Below are 25961 nucleotides of genomic sequence, written 5' to 3' on the forward strand. Positions count from 1 at the left end.
TTTAGGTAAATCAGCTGGCTATAGAGATCTAGGCTTCTTATTTGCCCATCTGTAGAATGAAGGGTTTGGAATAGACTTCTTTTGCTTTAGAGGTCATGAATGTAATACGTTGAATGCCAATTAAAAGTCTCATTAATTTTCCTCCCTATCAGGCATTGTTTAGCCATGGCTTTTTAAATTATCTGAAATCAAGAGCAGAGATAAGCATATGCTGTGCTTGCACACTTTGTCTTTATCTCTACTGTGTGAATATAACTAATTGTCGGATGCACTTATATAGAATTATGCTGTTTTCAAACAAAAACTCATCCTAACATGAATAATTTAATAGTCTCATGAAGCATGAATTTTCCCTTAGGAAATGTAAGGCAAAACTAGCTTAATTTGATACAAAGCATGTAATGCTAGGCTCAGATAGAGCATAATTATAGGATTGAAATAAATTAGAATGAGCCTGAGGGAAGACAATGGGAAGGTATGATTTGCTTGGGATAAATACTACATACTGAATTGAGTTGTTAATTTGTTTCTTATTTCTGGGCTCTTACCCATCAGTTTCCAGCTATCTTTTTGTTTTCATTGATAAATGTGGAAATAGTTATGGTTGAAAAGAGAGGCAGCCCATATCTAATACAAATGTTGGTATAACTAATATAAATAGTGACACATTGAAGGCCAGTTGAGGAATAATATTGTCTGCTAAAGGGCAAATATTGATTGTATCTTATATGCAGTATTAACCAGAATTGTGTATTAAAAAAATCAGAGAAGAATATTTACTATGAGAAAGGTACTATAAGCAATTGGTAATTTGAAATTTGATGCTAACATGTTATTTCACTTGAATCTTTGAAGCAAGTAATAGTGGCTATTGCTAATGAGGACAGACATCAACATGTGCTAATTATTGGTACAATTCTGTGGGTTTCTTTTTTCAGTTTTATTTCATAATGTTTTGTTACTTTAAAATAATTACTACCAAGAAACCACTAGATAAAAGTAATGCCTTATGACTTGAAGGCAATATAATGAAATTAACATTTTAAGTTAATTTTTTGGCTTGCATCTGTTAACGTGTTTCTTTGATGTAGTGATAAGTTCTTGACAACCACAGAGCTAAAAGCAGCACTTGGTTGTGGTAACCCCCAAATGCTCAGCACTGAAGGCAGAGAGAAGCTGCTGTCGTTATTTTGGCCTTTGTCATTACAAAACCACTTTAAATAATTTTTAAAAAGATATTAAATGAACAAAGGAAAAGTTTATGTTGGGAGTAAAGTTGCCATATTTTAACTTTGGTGATATAGCATCTTAAATAGGATATTTTCACAGCGCTTACATGGCTGAATTCTACTCTTTCAAATGAAAATGTACTTTTGGATAGATACACTTTTTCAAAAGGTATTGAGAATTGAAATGTATCCTAATTTTCTGCTGTGTAATAAACTCATAAATGATACAAAGTTCTAAGTTAGAGCAGTTGCGAAATAGAAGCACTTGGGAAAGCATTTTCAAGTCTTTCCAGTTACACTGCAGCTCTGCTAAGCAGACTCTTGTTTTCTGCTTTTAAAAAAAGCAGCAAGGTTTATATCTTCAGTGAGATTACCTTCTATTCATGTGAACTAGACATTTTTCAAATATTAAATTGTTTGTTCCTGAGTCTAGTTTTTATTTGTGAAGAAAAATGAAAGCTTACATAATGTTCAGCTTGGTCAGAAAGCTCAAGGGACCCATTATTTCTTTTTTCCTTCTTTTTCTCTCCCTTTTGCTTTGTACCTCTCCCTCTCAGAAACTTTTGGGGAGGTGTCATGTATCCCCGGCCAGTCTGGAGCGCACTAGGCAGCTGACCTTGAACTCTGATCCTCCAGCTTCCACCTCGGAAGTGCTGGGCTCCAGCCTGCAACTCACACTTGAGTTTATAGTCGTTTTCAGTTAGTTATCTCCCCATCCCCTGACCATTGTTTGTTACTATAATTTTGTTTCCTTCTTAATGAATCCCTTTAAGAATGTAATAATGTTTTCAACATTAGGCTGGAAGATATAGCTCAGCCACAGAATGCTTGCTTGGTTAGCATGCCCCAAAGTTTTGTAGAAAACCTGAGTTCGGTTTCCAGCAACCACATGGTGGCTGACAACCGTCTCTAACTTCAGTTCCAGGGGACTTGATGCCTTTTTCTGGCCCCTGTGGACACCAGGAATATACACACATGCAGACAAAACACTTAGAAAATAATTCATTAAAAAAATTAAGAAATAATATAAGAGGAACAAGAAACAGCCACTATGATTTAATCAAGTAGGCTGGCATTATAGACCTAGACCTATTTATTTATTTAAACATTTTTTTCTTGAGTTTCCATCCTTAACAAGACTCTATTTATTGAATTGTAAGATCTTGAAACTTGAAGTTCATTGCCTTGTCTTTGGTGATTTCATATCAGGTTTGAAACATGATTTGATGATGAAAATTGAATTAAAGATAACAGTGTTTGCCTGCCTTGGTGGCACAGTGAAATAGTGGAAGGCAGAGGCAGAGGTGATAGGCCAGCCTGGTCTATAAAGCAAGTTCTTGAACACCCAGGGCTACACAGAAAATAAAACAAAAAGATAACAATGTTCTTCCAAAATTAAGTTGAGTTTTTATGGGTGCTAAGTAAAACTTTAAGTTTATAAATTGAAAATGAATCTTCAGGTTGATAAAGCAGGTTTTGTGCTATTTGCATTTTAATTATTAAGTATCAGAGTTATCCAGAGTGATGAATTTGGTGTTTTGCCACTCTGTACTCAAGTGATGTTCTATGTTTCTTTTCCGCTTTTTCCATATTCCTTGCACACCCTGAATAGTTTGTAGCAGCTGGAGATCACTTAGTCCACCACTGTCCAACATGGCAATGGTAAGTACTGCTGAGGGAAACTTGCAATACTGCTGACAGTGTATAGCTTTAGAACTACAGGCGGCTTGTAATTAGGTTACTATATGAAAAGTAGCATGGCAAACACAAACTTCTTCCTTAGGTTTGTCTACTAAACAGTACCACAGTAATACACCAAGGAAAATACGGTGTAGGGCGGGGTAGTTGTATTTTACTTTGTTCTGTTAGCACAAAGAATAAACAGATTCAAACCCACTTCTTTGCTGGTATTTTCTTTGTTTGCTCTAGGTCTGATCTTGTGATTCTTTTAAAAAATGTGATTAGGAGTTTAATAAATTTCAACACTTTTGAACATTTTTATGACAAATGCAGATATTTTGTGGAGTTTATGTTCTTTAAGACATAATGCCTGAACTTTATATCCCAGGTGAGGGTTATGCTCCCTCTGTAGAGTACTCAGCTGAGAATAGGCCCATAATGAATTACAATTAATTCTTCATTAACGTTACTTTCAAATACTAAAGTAATTTAACATAAATATGCTTTAGAATAAATGAATTTTGTTACTTTTAAGTACTAATGGATGAGGCTTCTAAAGTGTTATTTCAGTACTGGCTGAACTGTTTTATGTTACAATTGTCTGTAATTAATCAGCTATTTTCATGCATATATTGTATGCAAGATTTAACATACTGTATTCTTCTCATTAATGTTTTTCAATTATACTTGAAAGATACAGTTCTAATGGTTGGATTCTAGAATGACAAGGCTGTAGTTGCCATCAGTTTCCTTTTTGGCTAAAGAATTGAATTACCTGAATTATTTTAAACCATAGTTAGAAAATTCTTTCATTTGTGATCTGTTTTAGTTCCTATTATTTTTATTTTTAACATGTACCCAAAGTTGGCTTTTCTCAATTGTTGTGTATCCTATTGGGTATTAATTCTTAAGTACCAATAAGTGCAAGGTTGTTAGCTTCATCTGTTTGTATGTACACATGTGTTTATTTTTGCTTTAAAATTTAAAAATCAAGTTCTTGCCGTAGAACATGATTTACCGTGTTCATGTGTGCATGTTCTAAATTTCTTGCTAAAATTTGGTTCTGATGTATTTATACAGAAACACACACACACACACACACACACACTCACACACACAAGTAAGTAAGGTAACACTTACTTGATTAGAAGAACTTATTTGACTTTTAATATGACAGACCCACATTTCATTATTGAGAATCTGTCTTGTTGCACAGTGAGGAGGAGCAGTATATGTAGAGACTATTTTTTTACAGGTGTTAGTAGTTAAGATTACTACATTTATAGGTTTAAAAAAATTACTGTGCATGTGAGTGTGTGTTTGAGACAGCATGCCAGAGTATGCATGTGGAGACCACAGAGCAATGTATGGAGTCAGTTCTCTCCTTCTGCCTCATGGGTGCTAGAGATTGGACTCAGATGGTTGCAAGCACTCTTAGCCACTAAGACATCTTGCCAGCTTTATTTTTATGGATTGTGATTGTTGAAATAATTGTACTGTAACTGAGAACTCAGTCATACTTTGTGTCAATGCCCACACTTTTGTTTGAATAGCTGGGATGAAGAAATAATTAATTTAAATTAGTCCTAGAAGCAAATATTCTATGCTAATATATTCATGTACACAAGCCATCATGATCTTATTTTAACTTCTTCCCTTAAAACTTCAGCACTGATGTTGAATCCTGATAGTTGAGCTTGTTGGAAGAAGATTATAAGATTTTCGAATGCTATTCCTGGCTTTACCTTTTCTCAAAATCTATGGTGTTTAAATGTAAAAAGCTTGGAAAGGCGGCAGAACTTCAAGCTTATGTGTTGGTAGTTCTGAAGGTACCATATGCCAGCTCTGTCCTGGCCAGACCTAGTAGATGATGCTCCGAAGACTGTATGCATTCTTAATGGAGATGCCAGAATAGCTCTGAATTGCTAGCAGTTGGTCCCGACTCCCAGCAGAGTCCTGGAGTCACTGGACTTGATCCTGGCTCCTCTAGCCTCTTTTACAGACTGTGAGCACTCTGAACCCCTTTAAACATCCGTTTTCTTATTTATAAAGTAGGAACAGTAGTATTCCTTGCCTCTTACTATTATAAGAATGTACTGATAATAATAGCTCATGTTAGAGCTGGAGGTCCTGTAATTACATGCTGTAACTTGAATTTTTCATTGTTGTTTGCTTTTAAACATTATTATTCTCAGTATTCCCATCTTTGATTCAGGCATCTTTTATTTTCAATTTTGAACACTGGTAGGAGGAGGGATTCAAAGCACTTTTAGTGTATGGTCATTGTACAAAGTGATGTTTCATGAAGAAATTTCCCTTTACATAGACCATATTCAGCCATCACCCACTTACCCTTCCCAGCCCCTCCTTATAGGGCATAAGGGATCTTGCTAATTGTCTTGTGTTGTATGTAATACCATACAGTCTTTCCTGTCCCTTGTCCTAATCGAAAAAGAAGCAGTACTTTGATATTAACCATCTGAGAAATTGTACGATGGGATAGGTTATGAAAGCTGTATTTTAAATTAGTCCTAGAAGCAAATGTTTCCATGCTAATATATTCATGTACACAAGCCGTCATGATCTTATTTTAACTTCTTCCCTTAGAGGCAAGTGTAGTAGTTTTCTAGTTCTATTATTCTACTATTGTAGCCTAATATTAAATACAAATTCCCTTCTGTCTGCATCTCCTCATATATTTCACTCATTAGTATATGGTTTTCTATGCCCTTACTTAATCGCAGACTTCCCTAACCAGCCCTAAAGTAATTTCCACAGAAATGCAGATCTATGTAGTCTTAGATTTTCATGTGATATCTTCTGTTACATATTTAACTTTTAAAATATTTTGTATGTTGATGCTTTTTACTGTTTTTAAAGGGCTACAGGGGAAGAATTGAAAGTGAAGGCATATCTACCAACAGGGAAACAATTTTTGGTAACCAAAAATGGTAAGATGTATAGTATTCTATATATTAGTATATTGAAACAACAAAATCCCAGTTACAGTTATTGATCATAATTTATGCCTGAAGTTGTGCTTGAAGCTTCTTATAGACGGAAATAGAAAATTTCATGAATCTTTAGGTTTTCTATTCCAGGAATGTTTTCCAGTTGATTTTTATCCCTTTCTTTTTAGTTCTTTTTTTTTTTTTTTTTTTTTTTTTTTTTTTTTTTTTTTTTTTAACCAAGAATATCTAATTGTCAAGATATGAAAGATGTCGTCCCCAGGATTCCTCTTAATAGTTTTTAAATTGATTTCATACTCATATTTAGCTGTTTAATTTTATTTTTATGACATGAATTTTTATGGAACATGAAATTGAGTCCACCTTTAACATGTAAAAGCTCAAAGATGAAGATTTTATTACCCATTATGCCATCAAAAGTTTACACACAGGCACAAAAACTTTTCTAAACAATGTCATCTTATTTATGGAAGTTAATTTTTGAAATATCAGAAGATTGTGATAATCTTAAAATAACTATAAAACAATACATTGACTTCTGGTCTAATTTAATGTATGCTAGGAAGGGAGCGAATATGTAATAAGTAGCAATTTTTGTAGACACGGTGTCTGTGTGCATTGTCCTGCACAGAGGAATGGAAGAAGGCTAGCTGGACTGTATAGTAAGTGCAAAGCCAGCGTGACCTGTATCAGGTGATTGTGTGGTCTCCTTCAATTTCAGTGGTCAAAATTCCAATTCTATTTCAATGATTAAAAAACAGCAAAAACAGCACCTCTCTGGTAGAGGGCTTGCTTATTTCAAAGTCTTGTGTTTGCGATACAGATCCTCAACGCAAGCAAACAAACAAAAGTCCTAGAAGTGATTTATTTTTGAGGTTGATAATTTATATCCTTCTTGTTTAATCAGGAAATTAACAGTGGTCTCCTGCACATCATGTTTATATCATATGATGTCAGTTATAGGTTTCTGAAATAATAGTACTTGTTAGTTAATATATCTATATTTAGTACCTGTGTTGTATTAGGAAGTAAAATTTAGCAGGTTGTGGAATTTTAATCTATTTATCCTTTGTAAATAAATGGAACCTAGATATGAATTGTGTAATTCATATTGACAGTTACTTTAACCTTGCACTCGGAGGTCACCTTTACTACCTTTCAGTATGACAGGTGGTGTTTGTGTATTCTGAAACCAGGGCCATTAGTGTGAAATATTCATTAGTTATTCATTAGCTTGGAGCTGAGCAGCAGCATCTGGCTTAAGCCACCTGTTCCTCACAAATCATCATGGCAAAGGAAGACAGATGCTCACACCAGAGCCTTTTTACTTGTCTTCTAATAAGGCAGATGGGGAAAGGGTTAATAGGGCCAGATGATGATGTGAGTGTGGGCTGAGTATAACTCTTAAATTAATAGTCTCATTGGGAGAGAAAGGCTCACTTAATATTTTGGTAGTATTCAGTTTTTTTCTTTTTATGATAGAAGGTTTCTCTTTATAATGGTTTTATTATTAGTGGGTTATATACTAGTAATTGGATTTGGTGTTTGTTTTTTAAAAAATAGTTCCATGCTACAAACGGTGTAAACAGATGGAGTATTCAGATGAATTGGAGGCCATCATTGAAGAAGATGATGGTGATGGGGGATGGGTAGACACATACCACAACACAGGTAAGAGCTATACAGAATGACATGTATTTAGTTTACATTATTTAAAATGTTTTCATAATCTTTTATAATAGACTTGATTTAAAATTTAAAAAAAGATACATAAGATGCAGTTTTGTCCCCAAAGTCTTCACCTTGAAAAAGTAGTACCTGCTGTTTCAGTTGCAGTTTGAAACATTCATTTACTTTTATTATTTATAAATAGAAGAAAAATAATAAGTTCAACAAAAAGTACTGACTGTGCATTTGAGTTTGTTCAGAATCTGTTGTGTTAAAGCCTAGAGGAAGTGGTAGGTTCAGCATAATTATAAACCAATTCCATCAATCATTTCCCCTGACTGTTTTGTGTTAGGGTCCCCTCTGCCATCCTTCGCCCCCACCCCCCATCCCAGATCTTTTAAAGAATGTTTAATCCTCTTCATCAGCTTTATCATGGCTGGAAGATACAGGTAGTACATTGGTAGTAAATTGCCTGTTGACTGACTCTAATGATTATTTACAGTGTGGTTTCCTCTGAAAATCTGCAAAGGTACTTTATTTTCTAGCTGTATTTCAGAAACACTATCCTAAACTTCAAGAGCCTACATTTAAGGTCATAATGCACAGAGCTAAGTGGGTATTAGTATGTTTGGACTGGCAAACATGTGCAAAAATGTGACAGCTAAAAAACATTTGCTTAAGGATACACAACAATACGTCATTTTTCTTATGTGTAAATTAATAATTATATTGTTCTTTAATTTGTTTAGTGCATATAATAAGTTTAACCTTCATTAGAGACTGTCTCAGGATAAGGCAGTGCTCCCAGCTGAGGCTAATTTTCCTCACTTTACTTTGTCCACATTTCATTGTTGCTTTTTTCTGTTACTAGCCCCCATATTAGTCAGTGCTTTAGAGGAAAAGAACAATAGGAGGAGCGTGATGACACACTATAAGCACAGGCATGACAGGAGAAACTGGAGCTTTCTGTTATGTTAAAAGAAACCATGGGCTATAGGAGTGGATTTATTTATTGGCTTTACCTTCTCTTCAGTGATGCTATAATTTTATAAAAAAGATGAAATAAGGTCCAGGAAATAGATGATATGATAATGTAGATTTAGTTATGATATAATTGTCAAGCCTCAGTGTAATAACCCTCCTTCTTCCTCTATAGCCAGAACTTAAAGTCTTCCTCTCCTTCAGTTGATTGGATATGATCTACCTACTTTTTCTTTTTTTTTTTCTTCATTATTTTTTACTTTACATGTCAATCACTGCTTACCCTTCCTCCTCTTCTCCCACTCTTTCCTTCTTCCTTCTCCTCTCCCCACCCCCTCCCTTTCTCCTAAAAAAAAAAAAAAAAAAAAAAAAAAGGAGAGGCCTCCCATGGATATCAACCCACCTTGGCATGATAAGCCATAGTAAGACTAGTCATATCTTCTTCTATTGAGGATAACAGGCAGCCCAATTAGGGGAAAGGGATCCAAAGGCAGGCAACAGAGTCAGAGACTGCCTTTGCTTCATTTGTTGTGGGGACACACATGAAAACCAAGCTGTACATATGTGTAGGGGGTCTAGGTCCATCCCATACATGCTCTTTGGTTGGTAGTTCAGTGTTTGTGAGTCCCTATGCACTCAGGTTAGTTGATTCTGTAGGTTTGTTTGATTTTATATTTTTCAATGTCCTTGACCTGTGTGGCTCCTTCAAGCCTTCATCCCTCTCTTCCAAAAGATTTCCCAAGCACTGCCTAATGTTTCTGTAAGCTGCTGTATGACGCCTCTCGGAGGATAGGTATGCTAGGCTGCAAGAACAGCAAAATATCACACTAATGGCTCCCTCTCACAGGATGGGTCTCAAGTGGGCCAGTCATTTGTTAGCCATTCCCTCAATATCTATTCCATCTTTATCCCTGAACATCTGTCGGTGGGACAAATTTTGGGTTGAAGGTTTTGTGGTTGAGTGTTAGTCCTCATCCTGCTATTGGAAATCTTGCCCAGTTACAGGAGGTGGCCATTTTAGGTTTCATATCCTTTGTTGCTAAGAGTTTTAGCTAGGGTCACCCTTATAGATTTCCTGGCAGTTTCCCTTATCCTAGGTTTCTGGCTCAGCCTGGAGCTGCTTCCACCCCAATTTCAGTTGTTCTCTCCCCACATGATCCCTTCCCATTCCTTTCCCCTCTCCAACCCAGTTCCCTCCCTCCATCTACCGTGAATGTCTATTTTATTTCCCCTTCTGAGTGAGATGTAAGCATCCTCCCTTGGGCCCTCCTTGATACTTAGCTTCTTTGGGTTTATGGATTGTAGTATGGTTATCCTGCAAATTATGGCTAATATACATTTATAAGTGAGTACATACCATGTGTGTTTTTCTGGTCTGGGTTATCTCACTTAAGATGATCTTTTCTGGTTCCATCCTGTTGTGTGCAAATTTCATAATGTCCTTGTTTTTAATAGCTGAGTAGTATTTCATTGTGTAAATGTACCACGTTTTTTTTTTATCCATTCTTCAGTTGAGGGACATATAGGTTGTTTCTAGTTTCTGGCTATTACGAATGAAGATGCTATGAACATAGTTGAGCAAGTGTCCTTGTGGAATGGTGGAGCATCTTTGGGTATATGCCAGGGATGGAATAGCTGGATCTGGAGGTATTACTATTCCCAATTTTCTGAGAAACTGCCAAATTGATTTGCAAAGTGATTGTACAAGTTTGCACTCCCACCAGCAATGGAGGAGTGTTCCCCTTGCTCCACATCCTTGCCAGCATGTGTTGTCACTTGAATTTTTTATTTTAGCCTTTCTGATGGGTGTAAGATAGAATCTCAGAGTTGTTTTGACTTATATTTCCCTTATGACTAGGAACTATAACATTTCTTTAAGTGCTTCTTGGCAATTAGAGATTCCTCTGTTGAGAATTCTGTTTAGCTCTGAACCCCATTTTTAAATTGGGTTATTTGGTTTGTTGGTGTCTTATTTCTTTAATTCTTTATATATTTTGGATATGAGCCCTCTGTCAGATATAATGTTGATGAAGATCGTGTCCCATCCTGCAGGCTGCTGTTTTTTCCCATTGACAGTGTCCTTTGCCTTACAGAAGGTTTCAGTTTCCTGAGGTCCCATTTATTAATTGTTGATTTAGGTGCCTCCGCTGTGGGTCTTCTATTCAGGAACATACTGTATCAGTGCATTCAAGGCTATTTCCCACTTTTTCTTGTGTTATATCTAGTGTATCTGGTTTTATGTTGAGACCTTTGATCTACTTGGACTTTAGTTTTATGCATGATGATAAATATGGATCTATTTGCATTCTTTTCCATGCAGACATCCAGTTAGATAAGCATCATTTGTTGAACATGCTATCTTTTTTTCATTGTATGGTTTTGGCTTCTTTATCAAAAATCAAGTGACCGTAAGTGTGCAGGTTTATTTCTGGCATTCAATTAGATTCCATTGATCAGTCTGTCTGTTTTTGTGCCAATACCATGTGTTTTTTATTACTATTGCTCTGTAATACAGCTTGAAATCAGGGATGGTGATACTTCTAGAAGTCCTTTTACTGTACACGATTGTTTTAGCTATCTTGGGTTTTTTTGTTTTTCCATATGATATTGAAAATTGTTAGTTTAAAAGTCTGTAAAGAATTGTGTTGGAATTTTGATGAGAATTGCATTGAATCTGTAGATTGCATTTGGTAAGATGGCCATTTTTACTATGTTAATCCTATTGATCCATGAGCATGGGAGACCTTTCCATCATCTGATATCTTCTTCAGTTTCCTTCTTCAAAGACTTGAAGTTCTTGTCATCTAGGTCTTTGACTTGCTTGGTTAGAGTTACACCAGATATATTATTCATGGCTATTGTGTAGGGTGTGGTTTCCCTAATTTCTTTCTTAACCTGTTTATTGCTTGTATACAAGAGAGTTACTCATTTTTTTTTAAGTTATTTTTTTTATCCATCCACTGTTCTTAAGGTATTTATTAGCTGTAGTAGTTCCTGGTAGAATTTTTGGGGACGCACACACTTGCACGCACACACACAATCATATCATCTGCAAATAGTGATACTTTGACTGCTTCCTTTCCATTTTGTATCGCCTTGATCACCTTTAACTGTCTTATTGCTTTAGCTAGGATTTCAGGTACTATATTGAAAAGATATGAGAGATTGGGCAGCTTTGTCTTGTCCCTGATTTTAGTGGAATTGCTTTAAGTTTTTCTTTATTTAATTTGATACTGACTTTTGGCTTGCTGTATTTTATCATGTTTTATTGTGTTTAGGTATGTGCTTTATATTTCTGATCGCTCCAATTTTAACATGAAGGGGTGTTTGATTTTGTCAAAGGCTTTTTCAGCATCGAATAAGATGATCATTTGTTTTTTTTTCTTTCAGTTTTTTATATGGTGGATTACGTTGATGGATTCTCTCTCTCTCTCTTTCTTTTTTAAGATTTATTATTTTAAAGAATTTTCATATATTGAACCATCCCTGCATCTCTGGGTTGAAACCTACTTGATCATGATGGATGATGTTTTTGATGTTGGATTCCATTTGCGAGTATTTTACTGAGTATTTTCACATCAATGTTCATAAGGGAAATTGCTCTGAAATTGTCTTTCTTTCTTGAGTCTTTGTGTAGTTTAGGTATCTGGCTGACTCTGGTCTCAGAATGAGTTTGGCAGTGTTCCTACTGTTTTCTTTTTGTGGAATAGTTTCAGGAGTATTTATATTAGCTCTTTGAAAGTATGGTAGAATTTTGTACTGAAACCCTTTGGCCCTGGGATTTATGTTTTTTATTTTTATTGGTTGGGAGAATTTTAATGACTGCTTCTATTTCCTTAGAGGTTATAAGACTATTTAACTTATTTACCTGATCTCAATTTAACTATGATAAGTAGAATATATCAAGAAAATCTCCCTTTCATGTAGTGGAGTACAAGCTTTTGAAGTAAGATCTAATGAGTCTGGATTTCCTTACTTTCTATTGTTAATTCCTCCTTTTCATTTCTGATTTTGTTAATTTGGATATTCTCTCTCTGCCTTTCAGTTACTTTAGATAAGGGTTTGTCTATCTTGTTGCTTTTCTCAAAGAACCAGCTCTTGGTTTTGTTGATTCTTTGTATTAGTCTATTTGTTTCTAATTTATTTATTTCAGCCCTGAGTTTGATTGTTTCCTACCATGACTCCTCTTGGGTGTGTTTGCTTCTTTCTGTTTTAGAAGCTGTCAGGTTTGCTATTAAGTTGCAAGTATGAGAGCTTGCCAATTTCTTTATGAAGGCACTTAGTGCTATGAATTTTTCTCTTAGCACTGCTTTCAATGTGTCACATAAGTTTGGATATGTTGTGCCTTTGTTTTCATTGAATTCTAGAAAGTCTTTGTTTCTATTTCTTTCTTGTCCCAGTGGTCATTAAGTAGATAATTGTTCACTTTTCATGAGTTTGTAGGCTTTTTGTTGTTTCTGTTGTTGAAATCCATCTTTAATTCATGGCAATCTGATAAGATACAAGGGGTTATTGCAATTTTCCTGTATCTTTTGAGGATTGCTTTGTGACTGACTTTGTGGTCAGTTTTGGAGAAGGCTCTGTGATGGGGTGAGAAGACATAGTCTTTTGTGTTTAGGTGAAATGTTCTGTAGATATCTGTTATGTCCATTTGATAACATGTTACTTTAATTATTGCTCTGTTTAGTTTCAGCCTCCATGACCTGCCCATGGGTGAGAGGGGTGTTGAGGTCTCCCACTATTAATAAGTGGGGTTTCATGTGTGGTTTAATCTTTCGTAATGTTCCTTTTATGAATGTGGGTATCCTTACACTTGGGGTGTAGATGCTCAGAGTTGAGCTGTCATCTTGGTGGATTTTTCCTTTGAGTATGAAGTGTCTTTCCTCATCTCTTTTGATTAATTTTGGTTGAAAGTCTATTTTGTTAGATATTAGAATGGGTACTCCAGCTTTCTTCTTGGGTCTGTGTGCTTAGAAAACCTTTTTCCAGCCCATTATTCTGAGGTAATGTCTATCTTTCTGTGTGTTTCTTGTATGTAGCAGAATGATGGATCCTGTTTTCACATTCGTTCTGTTAGCCTGTGTCTTTTTATTGGGGAATTAAGTCCATTGATGTTGAACGATATTAATGACCAATGATTACTAAGCCCTGCTGTTTTGATCTTGTTGTTGGTAGTGTGGGTGTTAGGTTTGGTCTTTTCACAGTGTCTCAGATTTCTTGGATGTTTTGTGTCAGGGACTTTTTCGATTTAACATTTTCTTTGACTTATGTAAGATTTCACTTGTATCTTCTATGCCTGACATTTTCTCTTCCATCTATTGTATTGTGTTGGTGATGCTTGTGTCTGTAGTTCTTGTTCTCTTCCCTAGGTTTTCCATTTCCAGGATTCCCTTAGTTTGTGTTTTCTTTATTGCTTCTATTTACATTGTCTGGTCTTGAACAGTTTTATTTATTTCCTTCACGTGTTTGATTGTATTTTCATTTATTTCTTTAATGGGTTTACTCATTTCCTCTTTAAAGGCTTGTATCATATTAATATAATTTTATTTGAGGTCATCTTCTTTTGCTTTAGCTATGTTAGGATATCCAGGACTTGTAGTAGTAGCATAGTTGGGCTCTGTTAGTGCCATATTGCCCTGGCTCTTGTTAATTGTGTTCTTATGCTAGTCTTTAGCCATCTGGTTGTCCCTGGTGTTGGCTGTATGTTTCTGGTGCCAGCAGGCCTCCTCAGGAAGGCAAACAGCCATGGGCCTGACTGCAGAGCTCAGGCAACAGCATGCTGCTCAACTCTGCTTACCGTGCCCCTGGTGTACCTGAATTTTCCTGGAACCCAGCAGGCCTCCTCAGGAAGGCAGACAGAGCTGTGGGCTGGAGGTTGGAGCTCCAGGGACAGCATGTAGCTCACCTCTGCTATTTGTGCCCCAGGTGAATGCAGCAGGCAGGGGAGGGGGATTGGCAGGGAGGGGTCTAACCTTTATGTTTCAGGGATCTGGCAGTCCTCTTGGGAAGGAGGCAGAGCCATGGGCTTGAAGATGGAGTTCAGGGACAGTGAGCAGCTCACTTCTGCTGTCTGTGGCCTAGGTGGTCCACCTATTTTTTGAAGGGTGATCTGCTTTATTTAATACTGGTTATAAAATTTATTCAAAATCTCTTAAAAAGTACCTTCAACACAATCCGTGGACTAGTTTTTGACCAGATATATGTCTATTATAACAATAACCAGGATGACTATGTTACTTTTATTTTTATGTGCATGAGTGTCTTGTTGGCATTGTGTGCACACAGTGGAGTGTCTGGGGAAGCCAGAAGAAAGAGTATTGGATTCCCTAGAACAGGAGTAACAAATAGTTGTTAGTTACCATGTGTGTGCTCTGAGCCTAACCTGGATCTTCTGAAGACTAATCAGTGCTCTTAACCTCTTAAGTCAACTCTCCCCCCATTGCCATTTTTTTTTTTTTTCTTTTTAAATAACTTCACTGAGTCCAGTTAGTGTAGGCTAAATGTGCATGGATGTGGGCTCATGGATGTGGGTTGCTTGGGCAACCCACCAGTGGCACCTCCCTCCAAATCAAACAAACAAACAAACAAACAAACACTTTACTCCATCTCCGTAAGTGGCCATTACCACCATTAGTACTTACCTGGGGTGGGACCCCATGAGCAGCTTTCCATGCTGTAAGGTTGAGTGGCTCAATCTTATGTAGGTTTTATGCAGATAATCACAGATGCTCTGAATTTATGAGTGCATTATCTATGTCATGTCCAGAATGCAGCTTCCCTTCGCATTCCTTCCCAGCCACCAGCTTTTCCTTTCTTCCTGCCACTTCCCTGAAGTTCCCTGAGCATTGGGAGTGTTGATAAAGGTGTCATATTGAAGGCTGAGCACCTAATAGTCACTAAGTTTTAGCCCTTTGACCTTCATGAGTCTCTTCATGACTGTTTCCCACTGCAGAGAGGAGCTTCTTCAGCCAGTGCCTTGTGGTTGGATTGAATAGGACACTACTACATTATTATGTTTTGACTGATTGACTACATTACTATATTTTTGTAGATTAATGGGGGTTTCTTTTTATGTTCAATAAATAATTTTCTATTAGTGGTTTGATTGGCTAAGATTTGGGTTTTACCATCTTGATTGATCATATCTATTGTAGGATGATAGTCAAACTGCTATGAGATAAAAGACTTGTAGTGCTGGTCTTTGGAGTGTGCCATCTTCCATTTGTGAAGGTGAGCTTGTCATCCTTTGGTTTAGGAATGTGAAAGGCATGCCAGTTTTAGATTAAGAAAATATGTTTGACTTACTAGCAAAATACATTTTGAATTTAGGATTTTTTGAACTGTAGTAATGTTGAGTACTCTCATCTTACTGACTTTCCCATACTGGTTAAAGTGTCCATTTCAAAACCCTGATAGGTGCTTGGGACTAGAATACCATGGCCGTGGTGTGGTGCTGTTGCTTATCTGCATTATACTTTTCCGTAACAAGGGGCTTCTGAGGATTTACCCAATGAATACAGTGAGAGTAATTAACCAAGGTCTCTTTATATGAACTTTAATCCCAACTTCCTAACTGCTGTAAGCTCATTTAACCTGTCTGTTAGCTTCATTTCTTCATATGGAGAAATTGTTACTCCTTTTTATGGTTGGAGTTTGTAAGGATTAATAAGATGTGGAAATACTTGGTAAAGTAAAAAGTCCGTAAGGGTGTGGTGTGTTCTTATTACATCCAGATGGCTGAGATTTTGAAGCAAATAGTATATCAACACAACCCAAACCTAATTTTGATGCAGGGTTAATTAACATGCAAATATCATATAATCTCTTGATCTTAGTGCACTGTGATAAAATGCAAATGAAGAATAGTAAATGAGTGATTTCATAGGACAAGTCATGGTAATATAGGAAAAATTTTAAATTAGAGTTCTTTTTGCTTTGTTTTTGAGGTACCTTTTGGAATTTGGAGGTACCTCTGAGATTATTTGTAAAAATTCATTTGTAAAGATTCCATCAAGATATACCTACTTCAGAGTTGTGAGAATTTAAATAAATGTTTTATTCAAGTAAATGGAATGCTTTTGGCTTAATTTTAGTTTTTTTTTTTTTTTTTTTTTTCCTGAATTTTAAACAGGCATCACAGGAATTACTGAAGCAGTTAAGGAGATTACACTGGAAACTAAGGTATTGCTTAACATTTTTAAAGTTAGTGACTACCATACTTTTTGCCTATATATAAATTTTAAATTGTATTTCTTTGTCTACTTTGAGTGTGTGTATGTGCATGTGTGTGTTTCCCAGCAAGCATGTGGAAGTCTGATGGGTAACTTGGAGAGCTGGTTCTCTCCTCCTGTCACGTGGGCCCTGGGGATGGAACTCAGATAGTCAGGCTTGTAACTGGTACGAGTAGATGTATATATAATGGTGAAGCTTTTGTGCTAATATATTTTTGGCTTAGGTTAGATGTATTAGATCTTTTCCCAGATTGATTTCATCTCTCTTCATATTTTTATATGATTGTTTGAAGTGCTATGAAAAAAATATAGAATACCTGCAATTCCCCCTCTCTGAGACAGGGTTTCTCTGTGTAGCCCTGGCTGTCCTAGAACTTACTCTGTAGACCAACCAGTCTGTCTTCTAACTCACAGAGATCGACATGCCTCTGCCTCCTGAGTGCTGGGGTTAAAAGTCTGCACTACCACTTTAACAAATGAAAAAATATGGAATGCTTCATTAATTTCCATATCATCCTTACATAGGAATCATATAAATTTTCTTTGTGTTGTTCCAGTTTTAATATATGTGATGCTGAAATATTTTTCCTCAATCTTTCTCTTTTGTGTGTTCTCAATTTTTTAATAGTCAGATCTGTCAGAGGTAAACTATTTGGCTAGAACTACTGTGTCCCCAGTGCTTTTAGGAAACATTCCTTACAGAAATTACTAATGTAAGGCTTTTCTGGTGTGTTTTTCTCACTGTATCTTTTGGAACTTGTTCCCTAAAACTTAAAGGATAGGAAAGTAAAATAATACTTTTTTATTTGGGAGTAATGGTTCATTGCCTTAGGAATTTATCCTTTTGAATTTCCAATTTTGAGAACTATGACCAAAAAGAAATCTCACAGATGGTTTTGTTGCTTCAGAACATATTGTTTATTTTGGCTATTATTGTGTCTACTTCAGATTTGTAATGACAGATGGCAAAGTAATATGGTTGGTGTTTTGTTTGTTTTGTACCCGGAGAATTGATGTGGAACCTTGCGCCTGCCTCCCAAGTGCTAGGCAAGTGGTATACTGCCGAGCTGCTTCCCTTTTTACTCTGTTTTTGAGACAGGGTTTCACTAAGTCACCTGTGTTGGCCTACAACTTGCTATGTAGCCCAAAGATACTTTGAGGCTGAGTTCTTCCTGCCATAGCGGTAAGAAGCTATGGCTTCCCAGGTAGCTGTAATTATCTATTTTAAGCCAGCAAGCCTGCCTAAAAAAATATTTAAACAAATACAGTAATGGTTATTTTGATACCGAAGTTTCTTGTTCTAAAGGAGGAAGAGGTGTACTAATTTTTTAACTAGGTGTATGCCTTCTATAATTAATTGTTTAGAATTTATGGTTTTTTAAAATAATTTAGTCCTTAGAATATTCTCCATCTGAATCCAAGTGTTCATTTCTACCCTATTGTATCAATGTCAGATACAGTTCATGAAATAATTATCTTCCTTGGTTTACATTTTAAATTTAATAGGAATATATTTGATTTGTTTCTAATGGTAAATAACCCCTAAGTAGGCTCATTATTCTTTCTTAGATAATATTACTAACAAATTGAATGAAAATAATGATATAATTATAAGATCTGATAACTTTTGATCAATTCAGCCTAGGATATTATTAGTAAATTAGAATATAATAATGCTTTATAACTTCATCTTAACTTATCAATATATTTAGCTTATAAATATATGGGTTTTGTTTAAATTGTAAATAGGCAGGTTAATATAACTTTGAACTAATTTTGAATATCAGTGAACTAGTTAACAGTAGAAGTACTCTTTGAGGCTTGTACGATGACTCAGTGGGTAAATGTGCTTAGTGTCAGGTCTGGCCGCCTGAATTTAATCTCCAGGAGCCACATGGTGGAAGGAGAGAACCAATTCCTAGAAATTGTCCCCTGACTTCCATACCTATGTGTTTACACACAAAATAAATGTTTAATAAAGTATGTACTATTGTAATGGGAGTTTAGTTGGAAAGACTTTGAAATGGTTACCTAAGATGACTTTAGTACCTATTACAATGCCATCATTCTCAGTCACAGCACTTAGCATATTACTTCCAGTGGTTTATTATGGCTTTGTCATCGGTGTGTGAATTTCTAGGGGGCATAAACTGTTGATTAGATGACATTTATTTTGACAGTGGTTAGTTATCATTGTGCTCAGTGTTTAGCGTGAATGTTTATGAGGATGACCACACTAACTAATGCTTGAGTTTTTGTAAGGTGGTGCCCTCTGGTAATGTCAAGACTTCCTTAGTTACACTCTACGGCCTTACATTGATGAGGTCATCTAAGAGTGACTTCTCAGAATGTGTCCTCATCAGTTTTAAAACCATTCACAGAACCAGCACAGGCGGTCAGTCAGAGGGAGGACACTGCCTGTTTTCTTCACCTTGCATCACCAGTGTGTGTGATGGGCTGTCCAGTAATGCTTGTAAAGACAATAAATACTGCTATAAAAGTTCCTGTTAAGTATGTTTAATGTTTGAACTAATGAGCATACACTTGCATAACTTAAGTCTAATTTATTTCAAAGGACAGTATAAAACTCCAAGATTGCTCAGCATTGTGTGATGAGGAAGAAGAGGAAGATGAAGGGGAAGCTGCAGACATGGAAGGTATTACTGTTTTAGATTTGCTTTAATTCCTTTAGACTGTGGATTCTAGAATATTTCACATGGAATAAGAATTCCCTTCTGTTGGTGTAGTATTTAAGAGCTTTGTGAATATTTTGTTTATTTTAAATTTTATCAGGGCAGAATAAATCTTACTTTGATTTCAGATTCTTCTGTTTTACTTAGAACATGATTTTGAGAGCATATTTCTACTAGGACTATTAGTCATAAATTCTGAAAGATGCATAGACAGCATCTTCTTATATTATCTTAGAGGGTTTAAAACATGTGGGGTCAAGAAATTCTCCCACTCAGGCTTCTAAGTGTTAGGACTGCAGTCCTGTGCTTTTAGACCTAGAAAGATGGTAGTTTTGTTGTTTTGTTTTAAAACAGGAACTGCCCTAATAGTCATGGGCCCTACTGCCTCAGCCTTGTGAGTAATGGGACTACAGGTGTGTGTCGTGCCTGCGTAAGACAGCGAGTCTTAATGGGGACATTGGAGCTTTGCAGAATCCCCTTTTGTTCCTTTAGATTTTGAAATAAGAATCCTCATGTACAAAACAACTCACACAACTCATACTTGGGAAATATTACCAAAGTGTGTGGGGCGGGGCAGGGGAGAAAGATAATATAAAAGCAGTTTATATTTTGATATTTATAGTTTTTGCTGCATGCAAGAACAGCAGTTAATGAGAAAAGAGGCATGAATTTGAAAGAGCAAGGGAGTATATTAAGGAATCATTATTACAAAGGAGCAACAACAACCATTCTAACAGGATGCTGTTGTAGTTACGTTCACATCAGCATGATAGATGACAGAAGCACAGGAGGAAAGATGTAGCTTGGTTCAGCTTTGAAAGCTTTCAGCTCATCATTAGTGGGAAAGACATGGTGGAGCTGACCCTGTTAATGATGCAAGGAACATGTGGCAAACGGCTGTTCACGCGCAGCAGACTAGGATGAAGCTCTAGCGTTCAGAAACCCACTCCTGCTGACTTATTCCTCAAAGAAGCCCTACCTCTTCAAGGTGTCACAGCCTCCCAAAACACTGCTGTCAGAAGGAAGCACTCAAAACACGAGCCTGTATTGGACGGTGGTTCAGATCCAAAGTATAATGGAGTAATAGAATTCCTTCCAAATACATGACTATTCAAAATTTCCACTTTATCTTTTTATATTTATTTATTTTATGTGTATGAGTGTTTTGCTTGCATGTATGAATGTGCATCATGTTCATGAAGTTCCCATGGGGATTAGAAAAGGGTGTTGGATCCCTTGGAACTACAGTTATGGATAAATTGTGAGCCACCATACAGTACAGGAAATCAAGCCCTGGTCTTCTGCAAGAGCAGCCAGTACCCCTAACCATTGAGCCACCTCTCCAGCACCTTCTCTTTAATTAATATTTAATAGAAATGAAGTCTCAGATAGTTAAAAACAGGTAAAGGAATTTCTATTACCATGCCATGACTTTCTTGTTAAATATTTAGTATTTAATGTCTCTGTATTGTTTGATTGTGTTAAACACATCCTCTTATTTTTTTCCTCACTTTATTTCTATGACATTGATTTTTCTTCTTTAACCTTTATATCTTCCGTTAGGCCTTTTATTAGTTTGTACACCTGTTAAGTATTACTGTGTCATTGTTACTCTTGAGACCTCACATTCATATTTTTCAAATATGTATTGAGATATAGTTTAGTGCTGGAGAAACAGACATGATCTCTTGGATTCCAGTTTAAATTAGGTAATAAAACAGAAAATAGATAAAATGAAATATATAATGTGTTAGGTGTTTTCGGTGTTAAGAAAGGCGAGACAAGAGACTGTGGTGTCTTGGGGAATACTATTTCAATATTTTGCTAAGTTGATCAAGGAAAATATTTTGAGACTATACTTGCAGTGAAGTTGGTAAACAGGCTGGTTATGTTGGAGAGGACTGCAAAGGTCTTGAGCTGGGAGCGTATGTGGCTTACATAAAGTATTCCAGAGCTAGGGAGGAGTAAGAAGATAGTAGAGCGTGGAGTCAGAACAGTACCTGGAAGCCAGATGGTACAGTGTCCTAACTGAAGAGTAGAAGCTACTGAAGCAGTTTTCTAAGTAAAATGACTAGTTAACATATTAACAGAATCAATGTGACTATAAAATTGGGGGTTGTATTGGTCAAGGTTCTATAGAGTAACAGAACTTACAGAACATATATATATATATATATATATATATACATACATATATATATATATATGTACATATGCATATATGCGCACATATGTGTGTTTATATTATAAAGGGGACAGGTAGGTAGGTAATGGATAGATAGATTATATAGATAGATAGAATGAAAATCTACACACACACAGAAGATCTATTGGAATGACTTACAGGCTAGTCCAGCTAACCCAACAATGGCTGCCTATGAACAGAAGAGCCAAGAATCCAGTTCAGTTCATGAGGCTGCATGTCTCAGCTTATCTTCAGCGAACATCAGAATCCTGGTGAAGTAGGCTCCCGTGCCAGTGAAGGAATGGGCTTGCTAGTGAGGGTAAGAACAAGCAGGCAAAAGGAAGCGGCTTCCTTTATATAGGCTGTCAGCAGAAGGTGTGACTCAGATTAAAGGTGTGTCTTCCCACCTCAAAGATATGGATTAGGAGGTATTTAATTAGGAAAAAAAAATCTCTCACAGGTGTGCCCAGCCATTTCGGTTTTAGTTAGTTCCATGTGCAGTCAAGTGGATGAACAAGTATAGTAAAAGAAAAAAAGACAATAGGAAGCTCTTTTTTATAACATAGGCAAAATAAATAAATTAAAAATTAAAAAATTAGTAACTAAGTTCGTAACATTGGTAGCAGTGAGAAACAAAATTCTGGGAATATTTTGTGGATGGAACCAAAGAGATTTGATGCTTGATGATATGTGAAATGTGAAAGACAAGGTAGTCAAATGTGACTAAATTATTTTGACATGAATATCTGCAGAAATGCCTTTAACTGAGAGCAATTAGCTTTAAAGGAGTCAGGTCAGTTTTACATATACGATTTGTAGTGCCCATTAGTCGTCCAGTGAATTTGCAAAATAAAGTTAGGTATTCATGTCTGCACACAGGGAATACATGTTAGAAAATGAAAGTCAAAGAAAGTAAGTATTCCAAGGGTGCAGGAATAAGCTACACTGGTTTATTAATGGCCTATGCGTCCACTAAGGTGGAAACTAGTAATGCACCTCTAGGCACAGTGAAACTGAAATCACAACTTTAAAGAACACATTGTAGGCAGCTAGCTACAGTTGTTACCATGTAACGACTTCAGTGGTCAGTTACCTGCAATTAGCTGTGGCTTGAGAATATTGAATGTGAAATTAATTCCAGAAATGGGACAGTTTTAACCTTTAAATTATATGCTTTCTGAGTAAAACCATGACATTTTATGCCGCCCAGTGTCTTTTATCCATGATATATAAGTCATCCCTTTGTCCACTGTATTTATGCTGTGTGTTGTTTAGCTGTCCCTTGTAAACATCACAGACATCGAGGCTGTTGTCATGCTTTCACAGTGCTTGTGTTCAAGTAAGGCTTATTTACTTAGTAATGGCCTCAAAGGGCATGTCTGAGAGTGCCTGGAAAGTACTTTAAGTGCTAAGGTGAAAGCCCGTGATATGATAAGAAGAATAGAAAAATCTTACACTGAGTTTGTAAGTTCTATAGTGAGAGCAAATCTGTCTACTAAATTTCAAAAAGAAAGAAAAGCTCTAGCTACTTTGCTGATAATATATCAAACTAAAAAGATTAAGCTTGAAACTGTAAGTTTAACTCAGCTAATGTTTTTTTTTCTTTTTCATATAAGAATATGAAGAGAGTGGATTGTTGGAAACAGATGAGGTTTGTAAATTTGATGTGTTTTTAAGATAATTTTTCTCAATGAACTTGGGAGTTAATGTTTTTATAATGATAATGGTCTTACAGAATAATTTTTAACGGCTCTAAATATTTTTCCATGGTTGTGTGGCAGGCCACTCTAGACACAAGGAAGGTAGTGGAGGCTTGTAAAGCTAAAGCTGATGCTGGAGGAGAAGATGCTATTTTGCAAACGAGAACTTATGACCTGTACATCACGTATGACAAATATTATCAGACACCACGGCTATGGTTGTTTGGCTATGATGAGGTAAAGATACAAAGAAATAGAAAGTAAATACCAACTTAACTTGGTGGATTTAATTCAATTTCCTTATTAGATCCATGAGTACATACGGTCTTTTACATTTTTGAAGTCATTTTTTGCAGTTTTATGATTATTGAACTTGTTTCACATTTAGAATAAACTATTTAGTGTGACAGTGCTGAGTATTAAATACAAATGACATCTTGCATACTGACTCTTTTCCTCTAAGTTTATCACTTCAAAATGCAGGAAGTTGCACTCTGTATAGTTCCTTATATTTTGTCAAGATTACATCTGTGGTGTACGTAAACATTTACAAAATGATTGTGTCATATGCTATTTCCCTTACCATTTTTTATTCTGCTAATATTGAGTTAAAGAATAATTAAAATACGATCAACTCACTTAACTTGTCACTTAGTGACTGTCAAAAGGGAGCAAAAAATGAAATGGGCCTAAGGAATAAATTATTAAAAATTTATAATGTTTAGCATCTTTTTGTGGCTTCTTTTTAACTTTAAGTATTGGCTCCTGTTATAGAGCCTTAGTGTTCAGAATGTTTTCTCAAGCAATCTTGTCATTCCAAATAATTTGAAATTATAAATTGCAAGTGATATAGAGAATAAATGTATATAAACAGGTATAGGCCAAAAGCTTAAATAGTGGTTTCAGAGCATTTTTTCTGCTTTCAGCAACGGCAGCCTTTAACAGTTGAGCACATGTATGAAGACATCAGTCAAGATCATGTGAAGAAAACAGTGACCATTGAAAACCACCCTCATCTCCCACCACCTCCTATGTGTTCAGTTCACCCATGCAGGTCTGGGTGTACATATGTGTATGGGGAAAGAGAGAGAGTGTATATGTTGTTGGTGTGTGTCGGCTTCATGAGTTTATTACTTGGGGATGTGTAACAGAAAATTTAACTTTGTAAGTGAAATTCTCTTTCATCTTTAGAAATGTTCTTGTGCTTAGTAAATATCTAAGAGAAAGGAAAATAAACACCTCTGATTTATTTTAAATGTAGTATTAAAATTTTTGTTTTAGTTTTCTGTGTTTAGTGAGAGACTAGATCTGTTGACCTTTCTCATTTTAGCCAGTAGCTTAGGCAGTTGTGCTGTAAACTCACTGCACTCATCTTTTAGACTGGCATCCAGTGTTGTGAGTGCGTCTTTACATGATTGTGGAGTATAAGGTTCACTTTGTGCTTCTGGTGGCCTGCTTATCTCCTCTTGTTCTTAGTGGAAGAAGAAGGTGAGTCCTATACTCCTTTTCTCTTCACTTAGGAAGTTTTTCTTTAGCCATCCCAAGTCAAGTGAATTTTGTCCTTTGGCATTTTCTTTATGTCAGTGTGTTTTCATGTGTCCAAGTAAAGTCAAACTGAACCTAGATATATGATTTGTTTTAAATGGTTTAACATGCTTGTTTCTTTGGATTAGTAATTTATAACAAGTAATATTCATGATTTACTGAAAAAGACTCATGGAAATGCTGATAATCTCTTGAAAAATTAGGTAAGAATTTTTCCAAGGAAAAAAAATTGCCTAGGCAAGCATGGTGGTTTACACTTGTAATTTCTGAGGCTGAGGCAGAAGGATTGTAAATTCTATCCTATCTTGGGCTACCCTGCCTCAGAAAACTACCAAAGCCAAAAACTGTTGATGTTCTCCTCCTACCTTACAGCCTTCTTATTTACTGAACTTTTTACCCCCACGGAAAGCCTGCTTCTGTTTTCTAGCTTATTTATATCAAGAATTTTAATATTTCACTGAAATATAATTCATTGGGATTCATTGGTTGTGGGATTTTGTAGTTTCATGTTTGATTTTCTTCTCCTGTTTCCCCATTTATATACACTATGCAAGGTCTTAGGCTAAGTGTATGTGGGTAGATTTACTCTGTCTTCCCTTTCTATGTATGAGAACACAGCCTATAATAATCACCAAGTGGCCTACTTTTAATTTATATTATCTAAAGGTGTTCATTTCTGAGAGCCAGTCTGTTTGATGTTTTAATAGGTGCTAATTGGGTAGAATATGCCTCTCGTCTGTGACATGTTTTATTTTGTTGAGAAGAAATAAGTACCTGATAATTATTAGATTAAACATTTTAATAAAATAAATAATTATATGAAGTAGGATGAAATAAGATTTAAAAAAATCTGAAGCCCTATATAAGAAATGGGGACATTTTTAGGCTTTTCCAGGGGCTGCCTTGACCTGTGCTAGTCCATATATTCTTGTTTTCTGATGCTCTTTCTCTCTGTGTGAAGGGTTGTTTATAAGGCCTGAAATACCATTGTATAAACTAGGAAATGTATGAAGAGCTGTTTGTTTTATATATTGATTTTTTTTAGCTTATATATCATATTGATTTGATGTCCCTCAATTT

General features: G+C 35.9%; 1 protein-coding gene and 1 non-coding gene across 2 annotated transcripts in view; one reads left to right on the forward strand and one right to left on the reverse strand.

Moving 5' to 3' along the window:
• Window positions 1-25961, forward strand: part of Atg3 (autophagy related 3) — a 33318-nt gene that overhangs the window by 4898 nt on the left and 2459 nt on the right. The window contains exons 3-10 of the mRNA XM_051149988.1: window positions 2842-2891; window positions 5790-5860; window positions 7442-7549; window positions 16659-16708; window positions 19334-19415; window positions 23253-23287; window positions 23418-23573; window positions 24263-24390. Coding sequence (XP_051005945.1) covers window positions 2842-2891; window positions 5790-5860; window positions 7442-7549; window positions 16659-16708; window positions 19334-19415; window positions 23253-23287; window positions 23418-23573; window positions 24263-24390 — 680 coding nt within the window. The remainder of the gene's footprint in view (window positions 1-2841; window positions 2892-5789; window positions 5861-7441; window positions 7550-16658; window positions 16709-19333; window positions 19416-23252; window positions 23288-23417; window positions 23574-24262; window positions 24391-25961) is intronic.
• Window positions 17239-17341, reverse strand: LOC127193531 (U6 spliceosomal RNA). The gene has a single exon (XR_007831166.1). It is a non-coding gene; the product is annotated as a U6 spliceosomal RNA (small nuclear RNA).

The sequence above is a fragment of the Acomys russatus genome, chromosome 8, assembly GCF_903995435.1.
Source record: "Acomys russatus chromosome 8, mAcoRus1.1, whole genome shotgun sequence".
Classification (NCBI taxonomy): domain Eukaryota; kingdom Metazoa; phylum Chordata; class Mammalia; order Rodentia; family Muridae; genus Acomys; species Acomys russatus.